General features: G+C 36.6%; 1 protein-coding gene across 1 annotated transcript; it reads left to right on the top strand.

Moving 5' to 3' along the window:
- The first annotated feature begins 203 nt into the window (after positions 1 to 203).
- Positions 204 to 22,715, top strand: LOC114469214 (melanopsin-A-like). The gene is made up of 9 exons (XM_028456490.1): positions 204 to 370; positions 8,447 to 8,580; positions 8,726 to 8,929; positions 11,239 to 11,410; positions 13,410 to 13,571; positions 14,774 to 14,881; positions 16,750 to 16,921; positions 17,871 to 18,023; positions 22,314 to 22,715. The coding sequence occupies exons 1-9, from the start codon at positions 204 to 206 to the stop codon at positions 22,713 to 22,715; spliced, it is 1,674 nt and encodes a 557-aa protein (XP_028312291.1).
- Positions 22,716 to 23,342: the final 627 nt, after the last annotated feature.

Genomic DNA, 23,342 nt, shown 5'->3' with positions numbered 1-23,342 from the left:
ATCATGGGTAGTAACAAGGTGTTAATCCAGTAAGAAGAGAAACTTTTTGCGATCTCTGACTCGTTGGTGAAGTGAAATGTGCTAGACCTTTGATCTAAATGGTACAGCTATGTGGACCGGTCGCTCTACGGTCCCAGTGGATTACAAAGTGGGCGACGTGCGACATGTGGCTCGTCTGGCAGCTCTGATGAAGTCCTGGAACCATGTGGTCCACTGAGAGCATGGAGCCAGAGAAAGCACACACTCAGAGCAGCTTCTTCACCAAGGTAGACGTACCTGACCACGCTCACTACGTCGTTGCTCTGTTCGTCCTGGTCATCGGGACGCTGGGCATCACCGGGAACGCCCTCGTTATGTTTGCCATCTATAGGTGGGTTTGTGGCTAAATGTTGCTTTTATAAATATTATTGTTTTAAGTTTGAGTAAGTCAGTCAATGCAGGGGATTTTCAGTTAAACTATTAACATAAATACAAAGTTTTATCACTCTTTTAGCTTTAAGAGTTTATTATCAAGATTCCAGCATGTTCAGTAATATGTTATGGTTCATTTATTCACTTTTTTCCAGGAACTTTAGTTTTGATCTTCTGACACGTTTTGACTGTCCACTGCCAGTCTTCCTCAGAGGCGTCTGCTGATCGCTTTGATGTGTCCAATGCTTGGACGCAGTTTTGTCCATGACCTCAGCGTAATAATTCCAGAGTTATTTTTTATCTTTTTTTTTTAATAATACTTTGAGGTTTCATTTATAAAGAAAAACTTTTTTTCAGGAAGTTTAGTTTGATCTTCTGACATGTTTCGACTGTCAACTGCCAGTCTTCCTCAGAAGCGTCTACCGATTGCTTTGATGTGTCCATGACTTTCCACTAATAATTCCGGGAAGTTAATTGTCTTTTCTTTTTAAGTAACATTTATTCAGAAACCATTTTCTGAATAAATGGTTTCATTTATTCAGAAAACTTTTTTCCAGGAAGGTTACTTAGATCTGCTGACACTTTTCCACTGTCAACTGCCAGTCTTCCTCAGAGGCATCTGCTGATTGCCTTGATGTGTTCAATTCTTGGACACAGTTTTTTTCCATGACTTATGCATAATAATTCCAGCAAGTTCTAGGGCTGGACGATAAATATTTCTTACCAAGAAAACATTTCTGGTTTAAATTTGCTGATGAAAAATGCCATACAAGCACATTTATTAACAAACAGCAGCACAATATGTGCCACAATGGCTTTTACTCCTCTAAGAGACAGCATGTGTGAGTGAGTTCTGTAGTGTGGCTTGTATAGAGGAAGGTCTGGATTAGGACACACTCTGCAACGACTCCTAAAATGAGTATTTTGGTACAAAATAAACTATAAAAGGAAAATATATATCAATAAAGACGATATAGTTTTTTTCCACATCAACAAAATTGAAAACTCGATATATCTTGAATCTCTTTTTCTAAATAAAAATAAGTTTTCTGAATATACTATTTATTTATTTATTTATTTATTCAAAAGAATAAATGAAACCTTAACATGTTTATTATGAAGGTTGAGTTTTCATCTTTTCTCCATTCTGAGCTGAAATAAATGATTTCAGCCAAAGTACGAGACTGAAAGTCAAACTAAAAGCACCTGTTGTGTGATGTCATTCTTTAGTGTTGAAACAATTATTCATAACTTTCACAATCTACATTTAGACAAAACAAAATAGTACAATTTGAGGGCGTTTTTTTAATTAATTAATTAATGAATTTATTTATTTATTTTTTGCTGCAGGATGAATCCATTAATTTAAAAAAAAAAAAAAATGTTGCTAAGAAAGTTAGCTCATTGTTATTTGGAGAAAAATTAAACATCTAAATTTCCTTTTGCTGTGCAACAATATTCAACAGGTTATTGAAAAAAATAAAATAAAATAAAAAAATAAACATATTGTATGTTTTCCATCTATTATATTTTTATTGGGGGTCAAAAATAAACTATGGAAAATGTGGAGGTTGACTTTGAACCTTCAGTCTGCCTCGGTGTGTGTGTGTGTGTGTGTGTGTGGATTGTTCCAGGCTTTTACATTCCCTCCACCCATCATCGTTGATAGATTAGATGAGTTTTCTATTGTGATGACCTGATAATTTAGTTTTTACTGAATCAGAAATGCATATGAGGTTACGCCGCGTTCCAAGAACACACACACACACACACACACACACACACACACACACACACTAACCAGTGATGGGAATGGTGTAAAGAAAGGCTAGGGGGGGCTGTCACCCAATATTATCATGACTTTCCAGGAAAAGGGAACATGCTGAAGTGATGCACGCACACACACACACATTTTTCAGTTACAATTACGTCTTCTATTACATATTTTCAATTACAACTCAATGATGCTCATGTTGAACAGCATTATTTCAAATTACAATTAGGATTACAATTATTATTTTACCTTTGAAATCAATTACACTTACGGTCTCAATTACTAAAGTTCATTTACAATTAATCACAATTACTGAACCAATATAGAACATAACTTTCCTCTTGTGTTAGCTTTCTGTTAGCATCTCTAATGCTAACAGGTCAGTTTGACTCATGTCTTAAATCAGCTATAAAATACACTAAACATTATGATCTATCATCTCATTTGTTTTTTATCCCTTTGTTACCTTGTTCGGCTTCTTAATCAATGAAAATATAGGTTTTTAATGTGCATCTGAGCCTTTTTTGTGTCAGTATACCCCTAGATTTACATTTTTTATCTCTTTAATGGTAAAATGTGGGAAAGTGTGATATGAAACATATTTTAATAATTATTAACTAAATATGTGTAGAAATGTAAAAAATAACTAACATTGTTGCCCACTTTTGCGTTATATTATAATCAACCATTTTTATAGAATGTTCATGGCAATTGCAATTATAAGTCGTGTATCCCAGTGGGATTAAATGGTAAATGGACTTGATTTATATAGCGCCTTATAACCACACTGAAGCAGTCTCAAAGCGCTTTACATATCAGCTCATTCACCCAATCACTCTCACATTCACACACCAGTGGGACAGGACTGCCATGCAAGGCGCTAGTTGACCACTGGGAGCAACTTAGGGTTCAGTGTCTTGCCCAAGGACACTTCGACACATAGTCAGGTACTGGGATCGAACCCCCAACCTCTCGATCAGAGGACGACCCACTACCACCTGAGCCATGGTCGCCCTTAGGGTTTGGTCTGAGCAGATTTGGTGCTAATTGGTGGAAAAACAGCTGAAATATTGCATTTAAAATGCTTTAGTATTAGCCTAGCAATAGCATTAACCTAGCAATAGCATTAGCCTAGCAATAGCAATAATGTAGCTTTAACATTAGCCTAGCATTAACTTTAACTTAGCATTTACATTAGCGAGCAATAGTTTAGCTATAGATTTACAATTTAATTACAATTACAATACATTTTTAAAATTACAATTACAATAATAACTGAAACAGATGGTGAGAAATGTTCAGACTCACACATTTAAAGCCTTAAACTAACCAACCAAAATGGGATTATTTGGCGTTCATCAGTCAGATTCAGGTCTGGGAAGAGTTTAATTTAGAATTTAGGATGCAAGGAAACAAAAGATCAATAATGAGCTGTGGAGGTAGCAGACAGCAAATCAATACGCTGCTTAATCAGGTTCACACAGAGTTGACTCGTTCGACACACACACTACTCATCTCTCATTACTTCTGACAAATAAATGTAGTGCCATGTTTCCTGGGTCTCGCTTCGCAACAAAATTCAATTTGGTTTGTGAGAAGTAGTGAAAGTGGAAATACACAGCAATTACTGCTCAGTGCGTGAGTTTGTATGATCCTCAACAACATGACATTGCACATTTGTTCAAGTATTTACACTTACACAGATTATTTCCATGTTTTCACATATAGGATGCAAAAAAAGCACAATTGAAAAGCTGGAAAGAGAAAAATATGAGTAAAAATGTCAAAGTCATTTTGGTTCAGGGGCCAAATACGGAGCAGTGTGATCTGAAAAGGGCCAAAGATTTTAATTGGGGGGAAAAAACGAGAAATTGTAAGAAAATCATGCTCTCGTTTGTACGTCTGCATATAACTGATTCATTTATATCAGAGGTTGGCAACCCTTCGCACCCATGCCACAGGTGGCAGCACCACGGCATAAACACTTGGCACCGCGTCCAGAGTCAGCGCCAGACAAAATTCATTGGGGGGGCATTAAGAAAACTGCGGGGGGCATACATTTTTGTTTATTCCTGGAGTTATTCTATATATAAATACAGTAAGTTTGCTATTCAAAAACACTGCACCAAACAGATGAAAGTATGGCAGCATATAACTTTTTTGTGAGCGGGTGGGTCCATATCTGTACCAAACGGCTCCACGATGATTATCGTTTGGTCTACGCCAGGGTGAGTGTTTGATGCTAGCAGCTAGCAGTAACGGCTATAATGTAAACACACATGCAAAACATCTTAAGGACGACGTTATCCTGACGGCCCAGGATACAAAAGGTTTGTTTGTCACATACATACATATATACTACTACTGAATAGTACTTTATGACATGTAGTGATATAGTTCAGCTTTGTGTGCACAGTGTGCAGCAGGGGTGAAAGAAAGAAGCTGAATAATATAGTGAAATTAGCATTTAATGACAACCTAATGCTATATAAACACAACCACAAAAACAAAGTTAGCTTGCTAACATACCTCTTACCAAGTGGTCGCGACAGACACGGGTATCAGCAGACTCTGCTCCTCCCGACTGCAGACGTAGGTTTAAAATCCACTCTTTACGGCGTTGTTCTGTGAGCTTTTTACATTTCTCACCTTTGTGAACGACAATCTTTGGTACTCTATAAAATATATTTTTCTTTTCTCGGTTAGAACGATTGGAGCAGCCGTAAACTACACAAAACATGGGCATTCAATGTAACCTCGAATTTAGTGAGCAGCCAATACAGAGGTGTGTTCAATCGCCCAGGAAATACAATATCTAGAAATCTAGACAAGAGAAGTCTCTACTCCCCTCAACTGGTTAGCTCATGTAACTGCACCAGAGAGGCTGTTCTCTGAACGCAAAAAGAGGTGATAAAATTATCACCTGCCATCATCCGCCCATTCGGACCGAGTACAGTATGTAAAAGAATCCTAAAAATAAGTCAATTTATACCAAAACACATGATCCCAGCCAAACTCCTTTTAACTTATATACACATCATTCATTATTCAACAAGGTAGGCTGTGGGAGGTTGTTTTATTCTTCCTAAATCAAGAACATCAGCATCTCAACGCTCAGTAACATACAGAGCCATGCTGGAATGAAACGACCAAGTCAGGTTAAACAACAAAGCATTGTATACAGTTTAAAGAACATTATCTCTGCATTATCTCCATTTTTCCCCCTGCTTGCTCTATTTGTCTTGTTTTAATCTAACAGGTACCTCTGTTTGCATCCCGATCCTAAATCTAGATCATGGAATTGATCTTTCTTAGCTTTTGGTCAAAGACATCTGGCATTTTCCTGATTTGTCACAACATTTGGATTACGTTGGCAGTAACATTGTTTTTTTTTTTTTTTTTTTTTTTTGAACTTTAAGAAGTGTGGAGAGTTTGTCTCAAGGAAATGGCCACATTATTGGATTATTGATTGAATGACCAGGAACAATAGAGCTAGCAGTCATGCTGTGGCTAGCCCATCTGAAAACATCTTCTCTTATCTCATTCGGCCCCCTCTGAGAACAGCCTGTCAAGGTCTGTTTTTTCTCCACACTCTCTATGGATGGATGTTGATTCGACACTCTGACCTTTCCCTTACTTTCAATGAACACCTGCGATCTGGCTCAGCTAACAAACTATTGAGGTCATCTCTACGGCAACGCCAACCCACGTACTCAGCTGGAGGACTATGAGACCCTAACCCAAACTCCGCCCATCTCTACAAGGGCCTAGTCTGCTGTGGCTGCTCCGCAGTACTCCCGTATCTGTCCCCCATGTGATATGTTATTGTCTTTTACATTTCTTGGTTGGGATGTAACTGAAACTGATTTGCCCCTCGAGGACAAATAGTTTTCTGAATTTGAATCTGATTCTCAGAAAAACTTAAGTCAGTACTGATAGGACTATATGCAGTATATATATATATATATATATATATATATATATATATATATATATATATATATATATACCTTTTTTTAGGTAACCATGTTTATCTTTTAGATGCTGAAAATCAGACGGAGCCTTTGTGATTGTTTGTTGTGTTTTTTATATAAAAATGTTCTGTCGTTGTCGATATAATTTATGTTATGGAATGTTTTGCATAATGTGTATATCAATGTGTAAAATGTATTGTCAGTGAAAAACTGCGTACCTCAGTGAGAATAGCTTCTCGCTATGCGGAAGCTAATGGGGATCCATAATAAACACACAAACAAAAGATCGATCAAACAATAGCTACGGATTTCAAACACTTCTCCATTAAGGAGGACAAAGGTTTTACGGGCAATTATAATAAGGCTTCTCCTAAAAACTCTGAACGTAAAACTTTAAATTTTTGCCAAGTCATTGTAAAATATTAGGCCACAAAATGTCCTAAATAAAGAGCGTTCAGGAGTGGAAAGAGTGTGGTACTCACCTGTTAACTGGCTGTTCCCTCAGCCCACACATGGTTTTAGATTGATTGGTTAAAGTGTTTATGTTGAATTGATCAAGTTCACGTAACAAGTTTAATTGTCTGTTTACATCTTTGAAAAGTTGGGGCATCTCTTTTGTTGATATAATACAAATGTACTGGTAGTACTGTTATGGCTCTGTTTTTTTATGATATAACAGATATAGTTGCACTCAGGCCTCGATTTCCAGTGCAATATGTTTGAAATGCATTTCTGAAAGCAGTGTTTTGTGTTATCAATAAGAGAAAAATATCTGTAAAGAGGACATATTATACCCATTTTTACCTTTTAAAACAGTTCCCTGTGCTGGGGTTTGGTCAGAACATAACATGAATCAAGCAACAGGGGAGGTTTATGACCCTGTATAAACCAGCTGCTTCAGAGCGCTCCATTTTGGAGTGGGGGTGTCCCTGGAGTTGCAAAGACCTCCCCCTCCTCCTCGATTACATTCAAAATCAATGTAAATGACGCAACTTCAAGCAAACTCCCTTCAAGCGACCCGACTTGCGTGATTCCAGCGACTATGTCCTGCGCGACCTCGTCGCTCAAAGTTGAAAAATTTGAACTTTTCAAGCGACAACCCCCCCGGCCATCACTGTCTGTAGAGCCAAGGCAGCAGCCCCTCCTACAGTGAGACGGCTGCAGTGGCTGTTCCTCATTTTATGGGGGCAAAATTAAAGTGGTTACCTTCTTGAATAGGCCTACATTCTGAGTGAACTCATCCTTTAGTAACTCTGTAAGATGCTGTAAATGTATGGCCGCAGAAGATTTGATCAGCCCTCTCTCTACCCTGTCACTCGCTCCATACTGGAGTGATGAAGTGACTGCAGTTGCATTCAATGTGAACACACCATCACTCCTTCGCTAGCGAGAAAAGCAATGGCGAACTTTAGCAAGGGGATGGAGTCCATGGGTGGGGATACCAGCGGAGGGGAGGGTATTTTCTTTCCCGATTGAGCTTGTGACGTCACAAACCAAGACATGATCTGAACTGAGCTGTTTTCTCTGTGTTATAAGACTTACACAGATCACAAACAAACTACTGGATGGTTTTATTTCACATTTTGTGTGCTGGTGGACACTCAAGTTCCCTCATATGTGTTCAAAAAGACTGTAAAAGTGGATTTTTCATGATATACTATATGTCCCTTTTAAAATATGATTAGCTGTGCTTTATTTGACTGCAATCAAATTCCCTGTATGTTGGAAATGTTTTTCTATTCTGTCATAAATTTACTTTGCACATATCAGTCCCCGCAGGAACTTTATGTCCTACTGTTTTGACAAATTGTTGTGTAATTAAAGGTACATTTGTGTGGTTATTTGTGAGAAATTACAAGGAGAATTATTTCAACAATGTGGGACTGCAGTAATGTGATAAAAGGCCCTGTAAATACTGTGGAGTTTAATTCAATTCATGACTTTGGAGGGACAGCGATAACTACATTTGTATTGTTTGGTAATTTACACAATTATTTATGTTTTTTCTGTTCATTATTGATGCTCTAAAGGGCTGGATTTGGTCCCTGGGCCTTGAGTTATATAATCCATTCAAATATACCATATTTTGCAAAGAAAAGCTCAACTAACAACTTAAATCTTGCGTTTCAGTGAGTTCATAAAATGTAGGTGATTTTTTTTATATTATTATTATTATTATTATTATTATTATTATTATTATTATTATTATTATTATTATTATTATTATTATTATTATTATTTTATGTTCCTTATGGTTAAGCCTTTGTGTGTATTTGTGTATTTTTAGCAACAAGAAGCTTCGAAACCTGCCAAACTACTTCATCCTGAACTTGGCCGTCAGTGACTTCCTCATGGCTTTCACACAGTCTCCCATCTTCTTCATCAACTGTCTGTACAAGGAGTGGGTGTTTGGAGAAATGGGTACATTTTGTCATCCTTAAAAAACAGAGCTTAGTCTTAGTTTGGTGTGTATATTATAGTAATTACATTAAACAAAAGGTAATTAGTAAAACAAAATGTCTGTTATCATTATTTTTTCATGAGTTTCTTGTATGTTTTATTACAGGGTGTAAGGTGTATGCCTTCTGTGGAGCCTTGTTTGGAATAACCTCCATGATTAACCTTCTGGCCATTTCCATCGACCGTTATCTGGTGATCACCAAACCACTGCAGACCATTCACTGGAGCTCCAAACGGAAAACCACGCTGGCCATCCTGGTGGTCTGGCTCTACTCGTTTGCCTGGAGTCTGGCTCCTCTGATTGGATGGAGTAAGTCACCTCCATCTTTGGCTTCTTGCTCATCATATCTTAATTATGCTGCACATGGTGGAAGATTGTTTTACCAAACTTCATTCTGCACCAACAATTGTTTGTTACAGAAAAATATTTTTAGAGAGAGAAGGGGAATATACTGTACATTTCATGATGCAATATGCCATAAAAACAGTGAAAAGGACGAGCATAACAATAGCAGGGGTTTAATTATGGAAATGAAACAACCATAAAAACATAAACCAGTTTAAAAAGCTTTTTTAATCATATGTTGTTAGTAATATAAGAAAGAAGAGCAACAACTTTACCTCACACAGCAATAATATATAATATGTATATAACTATATAAGAACAGAAACAAGAGGGTCAGAAAATGGATGGATGGATAATGATATATAATATATAATACTTAATAAATATAATAAAATATATGTATTGGAGAATATCATTCATTTAAATTTACATATTTTGTATATACATATGTACATATACTTGTTTTTGTTGTATTAATTATTATTTTAATAACAATTAAAATGGTGAATTAATAATTAGTTTTAATAATAATGTAGCGCTTCAAGATGATTAGTTCAATTGAATAAAGTCTAATTAATTTTTTGCACCTTATCTTTCATTTGCACATTTTCTTTGTGTAGTCTTGCTGCATGTGTATATAATTATTATTATTACTGTTGATTTTAATGTGTCACTCTTTGCAGTTCTACTCACCCCTAATAATAAAGTTATTTTTTCTGATTCTGATATTTAAAATGTAATTGATGAAATGTAAATAAATATAAAATAGTATATTATTGATACTATGCACATATCATGTACATACATGTGTATCTATGTATGTATGTATGTATGTATGTATGTATTTATGTATGTATCAGGGTTGGGGTCAATTACATTTTTCAGTTACAGTTACATTTTCAATTACCCATGTTCAATTACAATTAAATTATGATTGCAGTGACCAGCATTTTTTCCAGTTACAATTAATCACAATAACTGAGCCTGAAATAAATAACCTAATTAAAGGTAGGGTAGGTAATTTTCTTCAGATAAACCTTTTAAGTTTTTGGTTGAAATTGTCTTTATGTCCTGACAAATTAATTATCTTATGTGCTCTGAAAAAGAAACAAAGAAAATCAGTCATCTGTAGCAGCTGTAAATCTGTAAAAACTTTAACAAATGAAAAAGACGGAACGTTTTTTTAATTAACCAATCACGTCTCCCAGCTCGTTCTGCACGAGCCCACACTCAAAGCGTGTCAGTGGTGACAGAGTTAAAACTGAGTTTTTAGTCACATTTTTAAAGATATATAATGATAAAGTTTAGTGTTTACGATGTACAGGTAGTTTCTACACAATACAAGCGATGATGAGCTGAGGTCTACGATTGGAGCAGCGGCGCTCATGCATGTGAGTGAGGGGCGTGGCTTTAGAGGGAGCACAGAGGGGAGAGGGCGGGTAAAAGCGGAGCGCTCAAAGGATGCTACATTCAAAATCATGCTAGTTTTTGAAAATTACTACCCTGCCTTTAACCTTCCTCTTGTGTTAGCTTTCTGTTAGCATCTCTAATGCTAACAGGTTCTAAATCAGCTGTAAAATACATTCAAAACAAAAATCTATCATATAATTTATTTCCTATCTATTGGTTCCTTTGTTAGGCTTCCTAATCAATGAAAATATAGGTTTTTAATATTTTTGATGTGGACGTATGAGCCTTTTTTGTGTCAGTATATCCCTAGATTTGTATTTTTTTAAAGGGTAAAATGTGTGAAAGCTTGATATGAAGCATACTTTAATAATTGTTAAATAGAATATGTGTAGAACTGTACATATAGAACTGTAATATGGTTCCCCAGTGTTGCGGTGAATTATATTTGACAACTTTTATAGAATTTTCATGGCAATTACAATTACAACGTCAATTATCTGAATTCAATTACAATTGCGATAGCAACAGATTTTTAAGATTATAATATCAATTATAATTATCCCATAATTATTTATCAATTACGCAATTACAATTATAATTGACCCCATTCCTGGTGTGTATATGTGTGTATGTCTATATGTTTGATGTGCATGTGTAAACTGTATATATAATGCATATTGAATGTGTATTGTAAAAATAGTAAGATTAATTTCCTATTTGTTATAATGTATATTTTTAATAGTATATAGACAATTTACAGTTGTTTGTTCTGTTTTTTGTTTTCTGAAGACTGCTGAAATGAAATTAAAATTAAAATGTGCTCCTTTATTTAATAAAGTGTTTGTGTTTATTGACTGTTGCAGGCTCCTACATCCCTGAGGGTCTGATGACATCATGTACCTGGGACTACGTCACGTACACAGCAGCCAACAGGAGCTACACCATGATGCTCTGCTGTTTCGTCTTCTTTATTCCACTAGGAATCATCTTTTACTGCTACTTACGGATGTTCCTCTCGATAAGGAAGACAGGCAGGTACTGTGACCTCCTGCATCAGAACATATGTTAACATGTGTTTAAAAAAAAAAAAAAAAAGAAATAGGTAAGTAATCTTGAGAGGTTGTCTTCTGATCGAGAGGTTGGGGGTTCGATCCCAGTCAATACCTGTATGTGTCGAAGTGTCCTTGGGCAAGACACTGAACCCTAAAGTTGCTCCCAGTGGTCGCCTTGCATGGCAGCTCTGTAACTCTCACATCTAGCGAGTCAGGCAGGCCAGCCTCCTTTGTCTTTTGATTGTGTTTGCAGACAGTAGTTCACCTGGTGGTTGAAGAGAGACCATCGACTCACTATTAAAGAAAAGTGAAGTTAGTTTACGTAAGTAGGAATCTGTCGCTTGCATGAAATGCCTGAAGGTGCGTTCACATCGAACGCGACTGAAGTGACTGAAGCGACTAGATTACATTCAAATCAATGTAAATGACGCAACCTCAAGTTTCCCCCCTCAAGCAATGCGACTTGTGTGATTTGAGCGACTAGGTTAAGCACAACCGTGTCGCTTGAAGTTGAAAAATTTGAACTTTTTAAGGACAACTTTACCGTTCTTCACTGTCTGTAGAGCCGAGGCAGCAGCCCCTCCCTCCCACCGCAGTGCAGAGGGCTGAACTACACTTCCTCAATTTATCAGGGCAAAGTTAAAGCGGGTAACTTCTTGAATAACCCTACATTCTGAGTGAACTCATCCTTTAGTAACTCCGTAAGTTGATCATTTGAACTTTAAAATCAGAGCTGTCTATGATAAGTGCTGTAAACGTACGGCTGGAGAAGAAGTGATCAGACCTCTCTCTCACTCCTCTGTCACCGCTTCTACACACACACACACACACACACACACACACACACACACACACACACACACACACACACACACACACACACACACACACACACACACACACACACACACACACACACACACACTGTTCCATAAAGTGATGGAGTGACCAAAAATCACCACTTAGTGTAAAATACTAGCAAAAGTCTTAACTCCATGAGTATATCAGAGCCTGTTGTCACGTAATTGCTGTAAAGTGAAAAGTTCCCCAGGCATTCTCCAGGTCACATGACCTGACCAAAGACGGTCCGTCTTCTCCAAACTTGCATTGAAACTGTGAGCGCTTTATATTGGTCTGAGGAATCATTTAAAATAACTCATATACGTCAACTCTTTAGGTCAAAAATGTGGCTTTAGGGTAAAATTACTCATATAGAAATATACTAAAAAAAGTACCCATAAAAACAACTTAATTATAGTAACGTCATTACTTGAAATCCATTACTTTCACTTCTGGTTACACACAAGTAGTTGATAGTTTTTAAAACATGTTATATATCACATTTTCCTACTACCTGAGTGAATAATTACACCCATACAGGTGGTAAAGGTTAGAAGAGTTAAGGGTTACAGTTACAGAATTTATTTAATTAGAGACGATACAAAGAGTTACAATGCTGTAGCTTACTGATAATTTGTACAAATAATTTACAGTTACCGCTAAATTCTATGACATTATAATAAATGCACTAAAATATAAACATAAAGATGCTAAAACTATAAGATACAAACACAAAAGACACAGTCATCAGAACAGGCCTATAAATGATAAGCATACACAGTATACACCAAAATAAATTCTACATGAGATCATTAGTAAAGCACTGTGGGCTGTTTTTAAGCTCCATATAAATAAAAGTTAATACAATTGTAAATGTACCTCTGTAATTGAGAAAATAATCATTTTAATTCAATTGTAATCGGGAAATAATTATGGTTACCGTAAACGTATTTAAATTCGAATTGAATACGGTTAATTGAAAACGTAATTGTCACTGAAAAGTGTAATCCCAACCCTGGTTAAGGTTTTTTTTCTAAGTATGTTTAAGTAATGCTGAAGTCTGTGAAATGTAATGAAATGGTTTAAAATGAGGCATTTTATTAACTTTATGCTCTGATAACTGTGTTCCATTGGATCCACAGGGAGGTGGAGCGTTTGGGGACCCAGGTGAGGAAATCCACTCTCATCCAGCAGAAGTCCATCAGGAGCGAGTGGAAACTAGCAAAGATTGCGTTTGTGGTCATTGTGGTTTACGTCCTCTCCTGGTCACCATATGCCTGTGTCACACTTATTTCCTGGGCTGGGTAAGAAGAACATCATGATATTTGTGCTCAGTTCACACTGAAATATAACTATTCTGTTCTTGATTCTTATGATTCAATGCAAATAATTACAGTACAAATCTACCTTTATTTTCAGCACTTATAAACCATTTCCACCACTTTTCCACCTAATGTCACATATGTTGACTCATTATTGTAATTTTTAACCTCTTTTCATCATATGTCATGATTATTTTTTTGCCAATTCAACCACATTCACGATTGGTCACGCCCATTATTTGCCAGTTTAAACTAATTGTTCCAATGTTGACACTTTGAACCCTTTTTACCACTTTTTCTCTCTGTTTTTGGCCACTCTAAGTTGCAACTTTGAACCAATTAAAATTTTGTGGTTTTTAAAATCCTTTTTCACCATTTTTGGTCATTTTTAACCCAATTTGTTTCTGATTAAAGCAATAATTTCCATCTTTAAGATGACTATAATAATAATAGTAAACTTCCTGGATAACAGTGGATATTATTCAAATGAATAAATAAATGTGGTTATCACAGATTCATAGAACAATGGACCATCATTTTGCTGACTTTGCTGACACCTTTGTTTAAAATGAGACCCTGTGTTTACCTAACTGGTAAAAGAGTAGATTTGGATTAAAATCCCAAATGCTTTCCTTATATAATGTTTTATCAACTAGAGGCAAAATAATCCCAGACGTTTGCCATTTAACAGATGCCGTAGATGCTCATTTGTCCTCTGTTCATCCATTCGTTGAGACGTGCAGGATGTTGGGATGTATTATGTAACTTTAAAATAGATTTTTTTACACACACACAGCCGCCGCAGGGTAATGGTGGTTGCACACACACACACACACACACACACACACACACACACACACACACACACACACACACACACACACACACACACACACACACACACACACACCAAACAAACACTAACCAGTGGACTTAACCAACCCTCTCCAGCAGCTGCTACATGCCAGCTAATCCCTGACCAAGATGCCCGTCATGATGTTACAAAACAAAGAGGGATGGATGTAATGTAGATTTGTGGAGAGCTTTGTGGACACTGTGTGCAGACAATTAACCATTTTTAAAAGCTGACAAAGAAATTAGGACTATTTAGAATTATGTTGATGAACATCTGTGTTGATATATATACTGTATATACTGTATATTGTTGTCTTCTTTTAAACCAGGCATGCAAACATCCTGTCACCATATTCTAAGGCTGTGCCTGCAATCATTGCCAAAGCCTCTGCTATCTACAACCCTATCATCTATGCTATCATACACAACAAATACAGGTATGGAAATAATAGAAATTCACAAAGATACACGCTTCATTGGCCCTTATTTATCAACCGTTGGTCCATTCAGATCTGAGTTTACGATGTGTGTTCGACCAAATTCACGCAAGCATCTGTATTTTTATTTGTATTTTATTATTTATAATTTGATTTTTGTTTTGTTAATTTGACAGGGACAATGTACATTCATAAATCATACAGTAAATGTACCAGAGTTCGCCTAATGGCTATTTTTCATCTGCTGTCCCTGGACAGATGTTAAAAGTCACCTTAAAAACTAAATCTATCAACATTATTAGGCTACAATAATAAAAACAAAATGTCACATTCTAAAACATTCATACAACTTTAAAATTCACCCTTACTAAAAATGTGTAATTGTGTTTCAATAAATAGATACAATACATATTTTAAATATAAATATAAAATAAAATGCATCAGGGCTGATGATTGCAGTTCTGATTATTCAAAGACATTTTCTTAGCTGAGTTTTAAATGAATTATTTGTGGGAGTGTCCCTAATATTTACAGGTAACACATTCCTGTAATGGACAGATGGAAATGCAAAAGATGACAGGCCAAATGCACTTTTTCTCATTGGTATAGTGCAGTCTTGTGTTACGCTGTGTGACATTTCTAATGTTTACAAATTGATTAAGTGGAGGAGAGGACAGATGCTACGACGAGATCTAACGTCAGGTCTGAGATCCTGTACGATAATCCCAGTGAATCTGTAATAGTGAGTCTGAATAATGTATTAAACAAACCTCAGCTTTCATTTGAGCAATAACAGACACGTTATTACTGATACCACTTTTTTTGGCTTTTCTTCAACCAAACACTTGATAAACCCACTGATAAACCCTGCAAATGGACAGAAGTGCACGGGCTCGTGCTCACCAGCCTGACTCGTCCACTTTTTCTTGACCAAAATGTAAAGAATTGTCTTGATCAAATAGCAGGGATTTACGCTTTAAACCATCATTTGCTGTTATTGAGAGTTTAATTCAAACCTCAGCCCAAGTTTGTTCCAATTAGAGCTGCACAATTAATATAATTTATTCGTGATCATAATTTTGGCCTCCACAATTAAGTTCACCTAATCGTTGTCGATTTTTACATTTAAAATCCGGGCTCTGCTGCACATCTAATCAAGCACTTTCTCAACTACAGTAGTCATCCAACCACCAGGGGGCGAACACACGATTAAGGCTACCTTAATAACTTGCCCAAAACCTGTATGTTCTTAACTTTTCTTCATACGCTGTAATTGTTTTCTAGGAGTTGCACTCTGTAACAGTATATTTACCCCACAGTATATTCTAATGTATCTGGTATTTATCATTATTCTTGTTTAAATCTTTTCTTTTTCACAATAAACTGTTCACATATTGTTTGTTAAAAAGTACAGACATTTTCCCAAACAGGATGAATAATCCTGATTAATAATCGTGATTACAATATTCATCCAAATAATCATGATTATCATTTTGGCCATAATCGTGCAGCCCTGGTTCTGTTACAGAAACGCTGTTCAGTGCCTCTGTTATTTTCTACAGATCGTTTAAAATGAGTTCCTTAAATTTCAGTTTTCTCTGAAACATTTATGTCCTTACCTCAGTGGGCGGGGCCTCCGAAACAGGAATATTTGAGGGTGTGACATGTTAATGACAGTCGAACTCATTTATCAACACCTGATCATTTGTATGCTAGGATTGGTCAGATACCAATGTTTGATGAATCACATGTTGGTCATGTCGCACACAATGTGAACTCAGATTTACACTCGTTTTCAAACATGGTTGATAAATGAGGGCCATGGTGTGAATATTTTTGGTTATTTTGCATGAATCTGTGTGTAACAGGATGACGCTGGCAGAGAAAGTTCCCTGCCTGAGGTTTTTGTCGCCCACTCCTCGAAAAGACTGCATCTCATCCTCCATCAGCGAGTCCTCGTTCAGAGACTCTGTCATCAGTCGACAGTCCACCGTCTCCAGGAATCATTGTATTACTGCTTCCTCACAGTCTTCTGACATGGTCAGCATTCACAAATATCTCCCTCTGGACTCTGCAACTAAATCAACAGTCTATAGACAGTGTGTAGACATTATCATTTATTTTAAATCAAGACAAAACAATGTAATTCTGCGACGCCACAAACCATGGAAAAAAAACATCCTATTTTAAAAAATTGAATAATACACTAATACAATATAACACCTACAGTTATAGTAGAAATGTATGGATGTACAAAAAAAAGTTCTTGTTGCCAAAGTTTTCAGAATTAAATGAAAAATGTGTTTTAAAATTTTGTGTAATAAATTTGTAAATGGACGAGTAAAGCAAGGTTGATGCCTTGCAATAAAGTAACATTTTTCTAGCAGATCATACATTTTTTAACCTTGGCTGGAAATAAAATGGGGTCATCTGAATTGTCTAATAATAATAATAAAGAACAAATATATTTAAAAAACAAAAAAAACCGAATATTAAAATAATATTTTTACGTTTAAATATATTTTGTATTTGTATCTATCCATTTAAAAAACATTACATATAAAAAAGGGCAGAAAGCTAAAAGAGCTTAAATTAATTATTATTCTTTTGCAAATTAAAACACCACAATCTCAAATAACTGTATTCTATAACTTTCTCAAATATGAATCTAGGTAAAATAAAATGCAATATAAACAATATCTGAGCTTTTTGCACTAATGGCTTCACAGTATAACAAACGTGTTTAATTATAGAGAAAAAAGTCCCCGGGGTCACCAGAAATTTGTCATATAAAAATATCGTCATGTAAAGAAAAAGGTTGGGAACCACTGTGTTAAGTGTTTTGTAATTGCATTGAATGTGTTTTTTGCTGCTATAAAGAAAATATTGTTTTATTTGAGGTTGTTCGTATCGTTGTTTGAGATGTAAAGCACAAACTTAACTCTCTGAGTTTTGGTAATATGCCACACATTCTTTCTTTCCCATGCAGCCGTTCAAGGATGTAGAAATGGAGCCGTTGGGCAGAAAATCTGGCGACTCGTTCCGCAGCACATCATCATCATCATCGTACAGTCAGTACTGTAAAGGCCAGAACTACAAGAAACAATTTGATCAACAGAAAAATTGCTATTCAGCAGAAAGGGTATGTGCTTTAAAGTGTACCTGCAGTGAAATGTATATAAAAAAAAAACAGTGTTTATTGTATTACCAAACATTTTTAATTAAAAAAAAAACACATTAAAAGGACTTTTTAGAATGGTTTTGTACCTTAGGGCATAAACTATGGAGAGCCGCCATTTTGGACAGGAAATGACTCACGTTCATTGATTCCTGTTAGCTGTTGGTCTTACAGTTTGTGGACAACGGTGGAGTGTAAAGCCGATGGTTGTTATAACAACAAGAGAAAAACCCCACAGAAACATTTTGATTGTGTCTCTGAGGCAAATAACGACACTAAGTCAGAATTATCCAAACGTTGGCTCCATAATATCAGTACGGGATACACACTTAAAACATTTACGTTCAGACGAAACTCTGTGGTATGTGAGGACTGCTTCATGCTGAGCTGCTATGAGACGGATCTGTGGTCTAAGCTAATGGGCTAAGCTAATAAGCTAAGCTAATGGAGACAAAGCCAAAGTTGTGTCTGAAATCAGACGCAGTTGCGACAGAATTTCTTCACAGAAAGGCGTTGAATGCAGCTTGTAAACGTACTTGTTCAGAGCAGTACTACGTTTCTGCTTACAGGGGTTACTATGGAGGGTGTCATGGCACTAACCACACCCCCACCACATTGTTCTAAGCCTTGTGGATAAATGTTACGGCGCTGATCCTCGGCGCATCCTCCCGTCCATGAACACATATCCTTTCACGCAGCTTTCATCACAGTTTCTGACCATATTTTTGCACTTCCTAACTACTCAGCCATGGCTCATTTCTGCTGCTAACAATTGCTCTATCCGTTAGGCTAATTCTGATGCTGAGTGGGTGCAGGGAGGCTCACGAGGAGCAGGAAGTTGGTGAGAAAGGTGATATTTAACCATTAACAACCAGGATGCTGCACTTTATCAGTGAAGCAGAGGTGACACACTACTGCTTAGCGCAGTTTGCTAACAGAAAAACGACACTTCCCACAATGTAAACGGACCTGTTCCACCTCTATCTCCCACAATGCAACATTTAAAGCAACAGGCCGGGATGATGAAAGAAAATGCGTCATATTCTGTCCAAAATGGCGACTCCCCATAGTTTATGCCCAAAGTTATAAAATCATTCTAAAAAGTCATTTCAATGTGTTTTTTTTTTAACGTTTCCACTACAGGTACCCTTTCTTTGACCGAAATCAACTTTCTAAATAGTGTAATTATTATTGTTTTAATGCATGAGTTTTTATGTCACAGGGTGGTGGTAGACGATGTTACAGATCCCGCTCATCAGCCAATCAGGGAGATCTCCTGCACCTGTAGAGTTGATCATGGCTGTGAGCCGTTGATAATCAACAGGACTGGAGTATATAATGAGTGTTTTCACTCTTAGTTTTCTTTGTTATGTGGAATGGGATTCAGAACGTTCTGCACCATATGATGGCCTTCTTTAACCTCTTCAGCCCCACGGGACCCACCCGTGGGGGCAGCGACTCTCACGGGTCTAAATGTTGTAAAGAATGAATGAAATCACACATTCTGTACCTCTCTGTAATTCTAAGAATTCAACTAAAACTGCAGCCAGCCCAAAGTCAGAACAAAAGACCACAGCACACACACCAGGCGATTATGTTCAAAAAGGGAAAAGTTGACAACTCGGCAAACTCTGCCTTTTTCAGTCATCTGCTTCACAAAATAAACACAGAGCTCTGTACCAAGATACTTCCACCTATACATTTTAGTACAAAAAGTGCATCTTTGGCCTATTAACTATTATCACCAAACTTACTGCAGTTGATGTCCATTAGTTCAATTTGGTTTTTTATTTTTCTTTTGTAGCCTTCCCTAATGAGAATTGTATTTACCTTTGATGTAAATCTTTAAGTATTTTTAGGTGTACTACTAATTTCCGTATTTAAAACATGATTTATTATCACTCAGTATCACATCATTCCAAAATTTCACACCATCTGTAACCACCAGGAGACGTACTTGAAAATTTTAACAAAACAATAGCCATGTAGGTCATGTAGAAACTTTGAAAAATGTTATTGTTATGGGTAAGTGATTACATTGAGGTTCCCTGTGAATGTGTGAAGGCTTGATTCAAATACTTCATTGATGGTTTGTGTTGAACAACTCCCTTCTAGTTTTGCAATAATTCAGGTCCTAATTTTATCTATAATTTTCATAGATTCAGTGGGTGATAATGGAGAACAATTCCCCCGTCAACTTTTAGAGAGCAGAGGCTCATTTTTTTTTTTTTTTTTTTTGGTGTGCAGTTTTTTTTAGCTTCAACCATGACTGACCTTTCTGATCATTTTTGTTGTGCTGAGTTCTGAGGAGGTGAAACGTTACACTTTGGGGCGTGTCCGGGATTTGTAAATTCAGATATGAATCTTGTTTTTACAGGTGTTTTTCAGTTGACCGTTTGTGAATTAATATATATATATATATATATATATATATATTCATAACATTTTGATTTACTGCACAAATAATGGAGTTCACAGTGGTGTCTTTTATTTATTAAACACCACTTGGGAAGTGCTCAATGCTTTAAAGAAGGTCAGCATATGGTACAGAACCTTCTGAGACACCATCATCCTCATTAAATACTCCAGTTTAGCTGATTGCCATGAACACACCTGATTATTTACTGTTCTGAAAGACCTTGAGTTTTTTGTTATAGTTTTACTTGCTCGGAGGTGATGTTTCTCATTATTTCAATAGCTATGTTTCCACTATAGATTTTCACAAGATAAAAGCGATATTTCTAAATGTCCACAAAGTATAATTGTGCTTTGAACGTGTTTCTAGTGAAGGTTGTTGTGGAGTCTGGTAACTCTGGTAAAATCTCATCCCGTGAGACTTCTCTACAGGAAGATGGATACTCCAAACTAACTTAGAACACTCTGCATTCCTTTGTTTTTTCACATCTAATTTAGCACTAATCATTTTTAAGTCTAAAGATGTGTTTACACCGAACACGATTGTAGCGACCGCAGTCACTTCATTTGCCCCTGAGGAGTCCCTTGAACATAGTTGTGATTTTTGGTCACTCCATCACTTCATCGCTCCAGTGACGCGAAGACCAGGGAACAGTGTGTGGGTTTGTGTGTAAAGCTGGTGACGTGGGGGAGAGAGAGAGGTCTGATCACTTCTTCTACGGCCGTATGTTTCCAGCACTTATCATAGACGGCTCCACTTTTACGGTTTAAATGATCATCTTACGAAGTTACTAAAGGATGAGTTCACTCAGAATGTAGACTTATTTAAGAAATTAATCACTTTAATTTTGCCCCAATAAATTGAGGAAGTGTAGTACAGCCCTCCGCAGCAGCCATGTCACTGTAGTGGGAGGGAGGGGCTGCTGCCACGGCTCTACAGACAGTGACGGACGAGAAAGTTGTCGCTTGAAAAGTTCAAATTTTTCAACTTTGAGCGACTACATAGTGCTTGATCTCGTTGCTCAAATCACACGTCATGTCGCTTAAGGGGAGATAACTTGAGGTCGCGTCATTTACATTGATTTGAATGTAATCTAATCGCATCAGTTGCGTTCGGTGTGAACTGTCTCCTCTTCTGTCCACACGTACCGAGCCATGTTTTCTCGGAAAAGAGTGGTCATGTGACCAGGTACGTCACGTTCTGTGATGTGTATTTGCGGAAAAAGTGTTTCCATATTGCTTTTGCGATCAATATAGAAATGTCTGAAAAACCTCCTCATGAAAGCATAAAAACCTTTCAGTGATATTTTTAGGTGTTTCCATTCTCAGTTTTTATTACGCTATTTAGATTTTTGTGCATTTCCAAGAGTAATGGAAACGCAGCCGTTGAGTGAAAGATTTTAAGAAGGCATAGGTGAGACTTTTGAAGGACAGATTGTCAAAGTGCATAACAAAGCCACTGATTTCTGTTTTTTTTTGTCTTTGTTATAAAGAGAAATTCATTTTTAAACCTTATTGACAAAACTAATTTATCTACTGTACTAGATAGTACTTTGAGTATGACGAGGTCAGCCCAAGTGTTTCTGGAAATCAAAATATGGCCACCCTAATTCAGTTCATACTCAAACTGATACATATTTATGTTGAATATGAATGAGCACACAAAATAAAACAAACATTAGGACCTGCTGTCTGAACATTAAAAACCCAACAAGGCTGAAAAAGACAACCCCACATAATGACATCTCCACCTTACATTCATTAATAAATTTAATTTAATTTTGTTTTGTGCATGCTTTTTGCTTATTTTCAATTGTATTATTTTTTATTTATCACCAGCATTTTTCCACCTCGAGTGACCCATTGAGCAGCTGTGACCCCAATATGGTTTCCACTCCTTTGACATTGGCCAATCTTCCTCTGTTAGTTCTTACCAAGAAGCGAAGCCAGAGTCTGACCAATGAGCTATCAGACGCTAACAACTCCATCACCAGCGACAACAGCAGCAGCTACAGGAGCAACTCCCTAAAGTCCCTGAACTATGAACAAACCCCACCCACCGACCCTGGACCAGCGCTGGGCGTTCCAAGCATCGTCGTCATGAGTCCAACGATGGAAAGTCGTCTCCATGACGATGACAGCGTCTGCTTTGAAGAAAGCATCGAGGCAGCAGAGAGGGACATTTTTGTTAGCGTTAGCTTCTCATCTGAGGTATTTGAAGCAGTTCAACTTCTCTCTTAAATCACCAGATTTCATGATTGTGTGTTTTTAATTTTACCCTTCTATTATCCTTGGGGTCAATTTGACCCCATTTAATGTTTATTAGTGAAAAATATCATATTTCATGACTTTTCTCAATTTGATGTCAGAGGTGTAAAGAGTACAAATGTATTTTACTCAAGTAGAAGAACTGTTACTTGATTGAAATTGTTCTCAAATACAAGTAAGTCTTACATAAAATACTCAAATAAAAGTAAAAAGTAGCTCAATTAATGTCTGGTTATTTCATTTTATGTAGTTTCACAATGTCCGTTGATCATTTTAAAACAAAATTTATATAATTTACCCAGTAACGGTTTGGTGTAGAAATGTAATTAATTACTTTACTTCCTTTAAAATGTACTTAAGTACAAGTAAAATTACTGATTTAAAAATAAATGTACAAGTACCCACAAAAGAAACTCAATTACAGTAACGTGAGCACTTGTAATCTGTTACTTTCACTTCTGTTTTATGGGTACAATTGATTAAGCATAAAATTACCATCATGATATTTTGTCAGTGTTCTGAACACATTTTGCACACATTGGTGTCCCTCTGGGGTCAATTTGACCCCATGCTGTTTTATCTGTGTAAAACTCGTCTGTC

This window comes from Gouania willdenowi, chromosome 9, assembly GCF_900634775.1.
Source record: "Gouania willdenowi chromosome 9, fGouWil2.1, whole genome shotgun sequence".
NCBI classification, from domain to species: Eukaryota; Metazoa; Chordata; class Actinopteri; order Blenniiformes; family Gobiesocidae; genus Gouania; species Gouania willdenowi.
The sequence above is the reverse complement of the archived record's forward strand: the minus strand, read 5'-3'. Positions and strand labels throughout refer to the sequence as shown.

What these genes read in the sequence shown, in the direction of transcription:
- LOC114469214 (XM_028456490.1), top strand. Translation starts at nt 204, where the DNA reads ATGTGGTCCACTGAGAGCATGGAGCCAGAGAAAGCACACACTCAGAGC. An exon ending in ACACTTATTTCCTGGGCTGG is followed by an intron (nt 13,572 to 14,773) that starts GTAAGAAGAACA and finishes CTTTTAAACCAG; the next exon opens with GCATGCAAACATCCTGTCAC. An exon ending in ATTGCTATTCAGCAGAAAGG is followed by an intron (nt 18,024 to 22,313) that starts GTATGTGCTTTA and finishes ATTTATCACCAG; the next exon opens with CATTTTTCCACCTCGAGTGA.